This window comes from Pygocentrus nattereri, chromosome 21 (genome assembly GCF_015220715.1).
Source record: "Pygocentrus nattereri isolate fPygNat1 chromosome 21, fPygNat1.pri, whole genome shotgun sequence".
Lineage (NCBI taxonomy): Eukaryota > Metazoa > Chordata > Actinopteri > Characiformes > Serrasalmidae > Pygocentrus > Pygocentrus nattereri.
Genome location: NC_051231.1, coordinates 34,085,049 through 34,095,048, shown reverse-complemented (window position 1 = coordinate 34,095,048; position 10,000 = coordinate 34,085,049). Strand labels below are relative to the sequence as shown.

Sequence of the window (10,000 nt, the reverse complement as noted above, 5' to 3'; positions counted from 1 at the left end):
TGTAGCAGGACTGGTTCACCCAGTTGGTCCTTCGTAGCCTAGAAACCGTAACTCTGGCCGGATTCATCTGAAACACTCTACAACCAGCGGCAGCAGGTCTGTAGATCTGATTTAGGGGTGGTAAACGCCTACGTTTACATTCCCAAGTGAGGACAGTTAGGCCTGGTCAATGGATTTAGAGCAGTGTGGTTTGGAAAACACTCAATAAATCAGTGTAGATGTAGGTCTATTAATAATAATAATAATAATATTATCATCATTATTATTATTATATTATTATTATTATTGAAGTACTTTATGTGGTTCTATTTTGTCTGCTCCAACCTATTATTCTGTAGAAAAACTACCCATGATGCACGCCGTGTGCCGAGAGAGGCGAGATTTTTGTCAAACCTCCCTGAAAACGATTCACGGTCAGGTTGGGACTTCATTCCGAATGAAGCCCAGACGCAGCGCTGACTCCGCCTCCACCGCAGATCCCCGAACACTCTGCTCTGGACCTGCCGCCCTTCTGCTCCTCTGAACTCTCGGCTGCGTGCAGCAACTCGTGGCCACAATATATCAATTTCTGGCCTTAATATAATAAACGCTCAATTGCGGCTACAATATAATAATTTGTGGTTTCAGTATAACTAATTTTGGCCTCAGTGTGTTAATCTGTGGCCTTAATATAATTACTTGTGCCCTCAGTATATTCATTTGTGGCCTCAATATAATTGTGGCCCTGACACAGTACTTTGTAGTCTCAGTATAGCAATTTGTGGCCTCAATATAATTCATTTGTGGCCTAGACATATTAATTTTGCAGCCTCAACATAGTAATATGTGGCCTCAATATAATTAATTGTACTCTCAGTTATTTGTGGTCTCAGTATAATGAGTGGCCTCAATATAATTCATTTTTGGCCTTGACAAAGTCATTTGTAGTCTCAATATAATTAATTGTGCCCTCAGAATAGTAATTTGTGGCCTCAATATAATTAATTGTGCCCTCAGAATAGTAATTTGTGGCCTCAATATAATTAATTGTGCCCTCAGAATAGTAATTTGTGGCCTCAATATAATTAATTGTGCCCTCAGAATAGTAATTTGTGGCCTCAATATTGTAAGGCGGTCGTGATTAGGGTCTGCTGCCCTCTTGTGGCGGCGTGTGGGAACTGAATCAGGACCATTATCGAGGTGACTTCTCTGCGAACTGTTTACTGAACATCGCGACAGTCAGGAGTCCTGAGGAGATGCAGGAGTCCTGAGGAGAGTCAGCAGATCTGAAGAGAGTCAGGAGCCCTGAGGAGAGCCAGCAGCCCTGAGGAGAGTCAGGAGCCCTGAGGAGAGTCAGCAGCCCTGAGGAGAGTCAGGAGTCCTGAGGAGAGTCAGCAGCCCTGAGGAGAGCCAGGAGTCCTGAGGAGAGTCAGCAGCCCTGAGGAGAGTCAGGAGCCCTGAGGAGAGTCAGCAGCCCTGAGGAGAGCCAGCAGCCCTGAGGAGAGTCAGGAGTCCTGAGGAGAGCCAGGAGTCCTGAGGAGAGTCAGCAGCTCTGAGGAGAGTCAGCAGCTCTGATGAGAGCCAGGAGTCCTGAGGAGAGCCAGGAGTCCTGAGGAGAGTCAAGAGCCCTGAGGAGAGTCAGCAGCCCTGAGGAGAGTCAGGAGCCCTGAGGAGAGCCAGGAGTCCTGAGGAGAGTCAGCAGCCCTGAGGAGAGCCAGCAGCTCTGAGGAGAGTCAGGAGCCCTGAGGAGAGTCAGGAGCCCTGAGGAGAGCCAGGAGTCCTGAGGAGAGCCAGGAGCCCTGAGGAGAGCCAGGACTCCTGAGGAAAGTTGGAATAAGAAGCTGGAGAACAGGAAACCAAACTGGTGTCAGATTAATTTTAGAGCCTCAGTGAGGATTAACCTCGGCTCACTGCCTCAGCAGGGGACGCCTGGGAGGAGAAGCTTCCTCTGCCTGCCTCTGAACCACACACACACACACACACACACACACACACACACACTCCCCGCAGCGAGCGCGAACACGTGACCTACCTGCAGGAGCGCGGGATTGAGATTCCATCAGCCCAGTAATCGCCGTAATCCCGGCTGCGTTTGGAAGTTCATGTGGAAGATCTGGATTCTTCCTCCGGATCTCTAACTCCAGACCCCTTTTCCGGGGTGGGACCGAGCAGAGAAGCGCCTCTGCCTCTGCAACTGCCTCTGCCTCTGTCCATCTACAGTCCTAACCCGCTGTGTGGAGCGTGTGCGGCGCCGACACGCCGCGTATTTACCGCAGAAGCGCGGACTGCACCGCTAACGGCCGCGGTCTCGCCCAGAGCGAGGAAGTTCACGGCTTCAGCTCAGAGCACGCACTTTAAACACGACTGAACAGCGCCACCTGCCGGCGAAGCAGCGCCAACGCAGCAGCGAAAAAAGTTCCACTGTATCTAAACTAGCGGTGAATTTGGCCTTGACGGCATCAGATATGGTACATCAATCTCTAAATACGGTTGTCATTATTTTCTACGGAGACCCTAAAGTTACACAGTAAATATTAATTTATAATAAGGCGGGGCCATGAATTTAAACATAATATTTAACTTATAACCAACCCTAAACCCAACCCCAACCCCACAGGACCCCCACAGAGCAGGTACTATTAGGGTGGTGGGTCATTCTCAGCACTGCAGTGACACTGACGTGGTGGTGGTGCTGGTGTGTTAGTGTGTGTTGCGCTGGTGCGAGTGGATCAGACAGCAGATGAGCTGTCGTCTCTGACTTTACATCTACAAGGTGGACCAACAAGCTAGGAGTGTCTAATAGAGTGGACAGTGAGTGGGTTAATCTCCCTCCAGAAATTATGTATTAATTTTATATTATTATTATTATTTAAAACTTTTATTTTGAAAAAGAGAAAGCACGGCTCTACTGCGCCTTTCCTTCCACGGCAGCGAAAGATCACCATGGTTACTCACCGTAGCCACGTAACTAGCGTAACTATTGAAATGAACGGAGCTTACGCAGCCGACGCAGCTAGGAACCGTCCTGCTACTTCACGGCTGTTTTTGTTAGAAATATTGAATTAAACCTGCGATAAAAGAAATGAAATAGGGTCGCCTTTCGTAGTTCTGCGTCTTATGTTTATCTTCAACCCAAAACACAAAGCCGTAAGCCAGGACGTCCGTGCAGTGTGACCTAAAATAAGATTAGCGCACGGATGCTAAAGCGCTAACAGAAACGAATCCTCGGATTTAAAAAAAAACCGTCATTATTTGGGTTATTTAGAGCTTTGTGTGTCTACACGGCGAGATTCAATTTAAAAAACACACTAAAAAACACTTAAAAACAATTTTGGACGAGGACGAAGTCCGCTTTCTATTCGCCGGCTTCTTCTTGGAACTTTCCGTTCCACCTTAAATGGTGCAGCAGCTCCATTTTGGCGCCTCAGGCCTCAGAATGGAGCTGCTGCACCATTTAAGGTGGAACGGAAAGTTCCAAGAAGAAGCCAGCGAATGAGAAACTGAGTTCAGCCTTCTTACAAGAGGTACATTTAAAAAGAGCCTCACCTCACTTAGGAAGTCGTGCGCCCGAGTTCCTCCTGCAGAAGTTCCCTGTTCTGCTCATATATTCATACCAGCAGAACCTCCTCCCTCACAACAGACCACACCATGGAGACAATCTGCTTACCCACACAATCTCAGTCACCTCTGAAAACCCACAGGAGCTTAGAGGAGCCTAAATCCAGCCTCAAGTGAAAGTGCTCCTGCAATCAAATCTACAGTGCACTCTTACAAAACATGGTTCTTCAAGGGTTGATGGAGAATTTACTGTATGTAGTTCTATATAGAACCTTTCTGAAAAAGGGTTCTGTATAGCACCGTAAAGCGGTGTTCTACTGTCACTAGAGATCGTAACAGTAGCAGAACCCTTTTGTGCTATATGGAACCACATACAGCACATTCTCCATCAATCTGAAGATCCACTGTCTTCACTAAGAACCATTTAAACATGCAGAGTTCTACATAAAACTCATAGTTCTAAATACAATCACTGCCTTTACCAAGAACCCTAGAAGAACCATCTTTTTTTATTAAATGTTATGATGTTAAGCTAGTAGAATGACTATAGAAGAACTATTTTTGAAAGGTTCTCCATAGAATCATGTGGAACTCAATAACAGCAGAACCATTTTTGGTGCTATACAGACTCATATGACACATTCTCCATGATTAGCAGTGTACACTTTTTAAGAAAGATGGTTCTTCAAGGGTTCTTTAGTAAAGACAGTGGATCTATATAGAAGCATGAACACTCAAAGAACCCTTTGGATGCTTGAAATGGTTCTTCAGAGTGATGGAGAATGTGTTGATATGGTTCCTTTCTGGTGCTATATAGAACCATTTTCAAAAAGGCATTATGCAGAACCGTTCATCACTCTGAAGAACCATCTCACTACGCAAGGAACCATTTAGGTACGCAAATGATTCTTTGAGTGTACATGGTTCTGTATAGAATCACTGTCTTTACTATAGAACCATTGAAGAACCTTCGCCTTGCAAACACTGTAATGCATTTAAGTACAAATCCATCTAATCTAATCTAATCGAATCGAATCAATCCCACGCATAGTGATCAATAATCCCAAAAGGCTCCAGAGAGGAAAACAGGTTTATTTACAAATAAAAGTGTTGCTTTACATTTTATACAGGTGATTCATCATTAAAGGCACTTAGGAAGAGTTTACAGATCAACAGCTGGTGAACTAACAAACTGATCCAATGAAAGCATGAGGAGAAAAACACTGTGGTCAGAGAGAAACGGCCGGTTCTGATCCGTAAACAAACAGCCGCGCTGACGAGAACGGCCTCAGCTCACCTTTATCTGAATGAAAGACACTGCAGGGCTCTGTTAAAGGAGCACCTCAGCGTTTTTCACCCCGACCGCCACGTGCTGCGTCTGTGGCGCACGGTCCATTAGCCCGCACAGTCATTTCAACAGGATTCCCTGAACTCGGACCAGAGCGGGAAACCCGTCGACTGTACTCACTCACAGTGGACGTCAATGGGCAGCTGCTGAATTCACTCATCTGAGGTCACCTGTTCAGCGCGACCTCTGGATACCAGCAACATTAAAGAGCTCCAACAATTTTTCAAAAGTTCCACATAATTAACTGGTTCAGATGTAAACAGAGCGGCTCTGAGTGGTTCTGGTGTGAAACGTTCTGTTCTAGATAAACGTACCGAGTCAGAACTGTTCACAGCTCCTCACAGAAAGTTCCTACATGAACTGGTTCTGAATTCCCTGCCTGATGATCTGAGACGCTCACCAGTGTTTTCTTATGTGGGGGTTGTTCTTGGGTGAGAACAGAATCTACACACACCCAAGAGAACAAAGGTGAGAACAGTTCTGCACTAAGAACACAACATGAATCTGATGTGGACTTTTTATTAGGACCTTCTCAAGAACACAGTTAGGGCATTGCCTGGTGCTCTTTAAACTGTATGTAAGATTCATGATGAATGGATCAAAAGAAATGGGTGGAAATGACTTGGGGGGGGGGGATTCCGGTTCCATTGACTTACATTAAAGGTAAAGAAGGTGTTACCTTCTCCTGTAAAATTACAATTTTGGAGATACAATATTTTATTGGGACAACAGTGAAATATACACACACACACACACACACACACACACACACACACACACACACACACACACACGCGCTTCAGTGAACCTACACCTGTAAAAACTATTATATCCCCCAAAACAAAGCTCTCTGAATCATCTCAACTCAATTATGGGTGAAGTTTGAAAAACTGGTGGACTTCCCCTTTAAGACAATGTAAAGTAACCAAAACTCCATTTTTCACTGCGTTAGTGCAGTACAGTTAAATAAAACTCCACAAGGCCAGAGAACGAGAACATTCCCTCAGTCTGTCCCATCCAGACACCTTTACTGTGAGACCGGAACAGCTGTGGACTAAAATCGTCATCATACAGTCACATACTTTAAACGCTGATTCACAGAAATCAGCAGCTGCACACTGACCTCCATTAGAAGTGAATTCAGAGTCGCTGTGTTTTCTGTTCTTCTCTGAGCTCAGGGAAGCATGTGGAGATTCCTGTCTGTGGTAACGGATCGTACAGTACAGACGCAGCACACGGATCGGGCTGAAAAACGCCGAGTGTTCGGGTAAAGCAAGTTCCACACGAATTAAACTGCACTTGGTCTTAGTTCGAGGGCCAAAGCAGGTCTGACTGTTGTGCTGAACTAAATGCCTGTGCTGAAGTCTTGTTGGGGGTGGTGTTGGATTTCTCTGGGGAACCGGTTTACTCAAAACTTTTGAGTATGTTTGGTTTGCCCCAAACAAAAGAATTCAGGAAAAATATCACTACTATGAAACAAAACACCTCTTACGTCTGGGGGAAAAGAAGAACTGACCACCACACAAACTGGAAAATCAACTTCACGCAAAGACGGCTCCGAAAATTCACAGACATGATCGTTACTTAAGGTAAAAAGGGAAAAGCAAAAAGCCAAACGAAAAGATCCCTCTGCGCAACGTGCCGAACACAAAGGAAGAGCGAAGGCCAGAAACGAAACGCGTCCAAACGAGGGAGGAATACTCTCCTGAGGAAGAGTGGAATGCATACATTTATCAGCTGTAACTAACAGTGATGTTTACACCATCTGACCTGCAGGAACACCGGCCTGCAGACACGACTCAACACAACCACGATGTGCACCTTACTGAGTGTGAGTGTAGGGAGGGAGAGAGAGAGAGATAGAGAGAGAGAGAGAGAGAGAGAGAGAGAGAGAGAGAGAGAGAGAGAGAGAGAGAGAGAGAGGGAGAGAGAGAGAGAGAGACAGAGAGAGAGAGGAAACTGAAATGTAAGAGAGAAAGAGAAGAGGGAAAAGAGAAGAGAAAGAGAAGAGAAAGAGGAGAAAGGAGAGGGGAAAGAGGAGAAAGAGGGGAAAAGTGAAAGGAGAGAAATAAAGAAGAGACACAAGAAGAGAAAAAGGAGAGGAAAGACAAGAAAGAGAAGACAAGAGAAAACAGGAGAAGAGAAAGAGGAAAAAAATGTGATCTGATTCAGTGTTTCTGTCCAGCCTGTGTGTGTGTGTGTGTGTGTGTGTGTGCGCGTGTTCCCTTCAGTCATTTAGAACTGCACCCAGCCAGGTTTCACAGCTTCCTGAGTAGTGCTGGGGAGAGAGGGAGAGAGAGAGAGAGAGGGAGAGAGAGAGAGAGAGAGAGAGAGAGAGAGAGAGAGAGAGAGAGAGGGAGAGAGAGAGAGACAGAGAGAGAGAGAGAGAGAGAGAGGGAGAGAGGGAGAGAGAGAGAGACAGAGAGAGAGAGAGAGAGAGAGAGAGAGGGAGAGAGAGAGAGAGAGAGAGGGAGAGAGAGAGAGACAGAGAGAGAGAGAGACAGAGAGAGAGAGAGAGAGAGAGACAGAGAGAGAGACAGAGAGAGAGAGAGAGAGACAGAGAGAGAGAGAGAGAGAGAGAGAGAGAGAGAGAGAGAGAGAGAGAGAGAGAGAGAGAGAGAGAGAGAGAGAGAGAGAGAGAGGGAGAACGAAAGAAAATATGATTATCTGATAAAAATGAAAATTAATTTTGTCCAGACAGAACCCTTTTATCGAAAATGGTCCTACACCACTTTCTCCATCAGTCTGAAGAAACATTTCATAGTCCCGCACAGCTGGCACTACAGGCTACATTTAAAATCAGAACAGCATGCTTACAGCTCCGCCCACCGCAGAACGTGTCCGGTTCTGGATACTTAAATCTCTGACACAGGGTTAAAAGATTAAAAATAATGATTCTAATCTGAGAGAGTGAAGTCGAGAAACAGAAAGACCACACTAAACCTGTTCTGTGGCGTCTGGGTCTGAAATGCTCCTGAGACGCTCGACTCGCATGAATGATCAAGTGTTCTGCATCATTTCTCCTACTAAGCAAGTTCTCAATGAAAAACAAAACCACCACCCAGCCCCGCCGTCCATACAGCCTGGACCCACTCCATGTGATCTGTGCTCAGGGGACTGTGATGACCTCAGTGACCTCAGCACTGATACTTACCCTGATCCAGCAGCAGTGAAATCCCCCCACATGTCCTGGGAGGGCTGCGTGGGGGCCGCCGACGACGCCCCAAAATCCAACAACAGTCCTGAGGGAGGAAAACAGAAACACACAACTATAAACACAAAGTTAAAATCAGTAGAAGCCTGAAAACGGTCATCAACGGTCCACAGAGTGTCAGACACCACATAATCGAGTCTATCAGAGACACCGAACACCTCCACACGCTGAGATGAGTGTGAGATACACCAGGCTAACTGGGGAGTTTAAGCTTCCGTGCCTTGTTTGCTACATTGGCCTTGGAACTAAAGAAGCCAAACCTCAGACTCCAAAGACGCCTGAGCTGATTGGCTGTTATTGTGTAGCTCACTGTAATTCAGACCCCACTGAGAACCTGTAAGAGAACCAGTGAGAGAGCCCGCGAGAGAGCCCACGAGAGAGCTGTGAGAGAGCCCGTGAGAGAACCTACAAGAGAGCATGCGAGAAAGCCCATGAGAGAGCTCACGAGAGAGCCTGTGAGAGAGCCTGTGAGAGAGCTCGCAAGAGAGCCTGTGAGAGAGCATGTGCGAAAGCATGCGAGAGAGCATGCGAGAGAGCCTACGAGAGAGCCTGTGAGAAAGCATGTGAGAGAGCATGCGAGAGAGCCCTTGAGAGAGCTCGCGAGAGAGCATGCGAGAGAGCCTACGAGAGAGCCTACGAGAGAGCATGCGAGAGAGCCTGTGAGAGAGCATGCGAGAAAGCATGCGAGAGAGCCCATGAGAGAGCCCGCGAGACAGCCTGCGAGAGAGCCCGCGAGAGAGCCCATGAGAGAATCCACGAGAGCCTATGAGAGAGCCCGTGAGAGAACTTACGAGAGAGCCTGTGTGAGAACCTACGAGAGAGCATGCAAGAAAGCCCATGAGAGAGCCTGTGAGAGAGCTTTGAGAGACCATAAGAGAGCCACGAGACAGCCCGTGCGAGAACCTGCGAGAGAGCCCATGAGAGAGCCCGTGCGAGAACCTGCGAGGGAGCCTGTGTGAGAACCTGCGAGAGAGCCTGCGCATACCTGTGTTTGGCTGGGCCGATGCTGCTGCAGGTGGGCTTTGGGAGGGCTGCAGGGTGCCCGGGGGCGGAAGGATTCCCCCTTTACTACCCGGGGGAGGGGGAAGCAGACCACTGGCACCAGGACGAGACCTAGCACCCGCTGCAGCATCCTTCTTCTTTATGTTCTGAGAGAGAGGAGAGAGAGAGAGCGAGAGAGAAAATGATAGCTAGGACTATATTACCTACACATTAGTTATGAATAGTAACATTAATAACCGAACAATAACCTTACAGGGTTAAACAGCACTGTGGGTTTATAAATGTGTTAATGCAGCTAAATAATCACATATTGTACACACTGAGAGGAAGACTAAAAAAAACTTATTTTACATAATGGAGAGATTAACACTGGTCACTCTGACAGGTGAGGTCAAGACAGAGGTGGACTTTCTTCTTAACTCTGAAAAATTTAGACCAACATGAGAAATTTACACAAACAAGTTCAACCAATTAATCCCAAATGGAAAAATTTACTCAATGACAGAAATTACGAATTCTTTATCGCTGCTAAATGCATAACGTCACTGCCTGAGAGATGGTGAGCAATACACCCCCCATATCCCCACCCTACTGACCCCCCACCCTCCATACACCCACAACTTATTTACATTAAATATCATTTGTTTATTAATATAATTACAATGATAATATTGTAATATTGCAATTATAATAATGAACATGCTTATTACTTTTGTTCTTTTTATCTTATTTAGTTTTCATTGCTCAGTGCCAACGTTCTGATGCTTTATCAATACTTCACACTTCATGGTAATAAAGCTATCCTGAACTGAATGGAATACTGTAACTAAAGTAGTCTGGGGTGCACGGATATGGAAATTTTGGGCTGATATGTTTTTTTTTCTGTACATATCTGCATA

At 46.2% G+C, this 10,000-nt stretch overlaps 2 protein-coding genes across 3 annotated transcripts in view; both read right to left on the bottom strand.

The window, feature by feature from the left end:
- Positions 1-3,651, bottom strand: part of LOC108415825 (rootletin-like) — a 90,040-nt gene extending 86,389 nt beyond the window's left edge. Inside the window, exon 1 of one of the 2 annotated variants that reach the window (XM_037532224.1) lies at positions 3,526-3,651. The gene's annotated coding sequence lies outside the window, so the exon portion shown is untranslated. Of the gene's footprint in view, positions 1-2,011; positions 2,322-3,525 lie in introns of those variants that run through there. The other variant, XM_037532223.1, reaches the window with a different exon arrangement.
- A 3,337-nt stretch (positions 3,652-6,988) lies between these two features.
- necap2 (NECAP endocytosis associated 2) overlaps positions 6,989-10,000 on the bottom strand; it is an 11,146-nt gene continuing 8,134 nt past the window's right edge. Inside the window, exons 6-8 of the mRNA XM_017686874.2 lie at positions 9,085-9,247; positions 8,040-8,127; positions 6,989-7,163 (exon numbers count right to left, since the gene is read on the bottom strand). Of these exons, the coding sequence (XP_017542363.1) occupies positions 7,121-7,163; positions 8,040-8,127; positions 9,085-9,247 (294 nt within the window). The 3' untranslated portion in view covers positions 6,989-7,120. The remainder of the gene's footprint in view (positions 7,164-8,039; positions 8,128-9,084; positions 9,248-10,000) is intronic.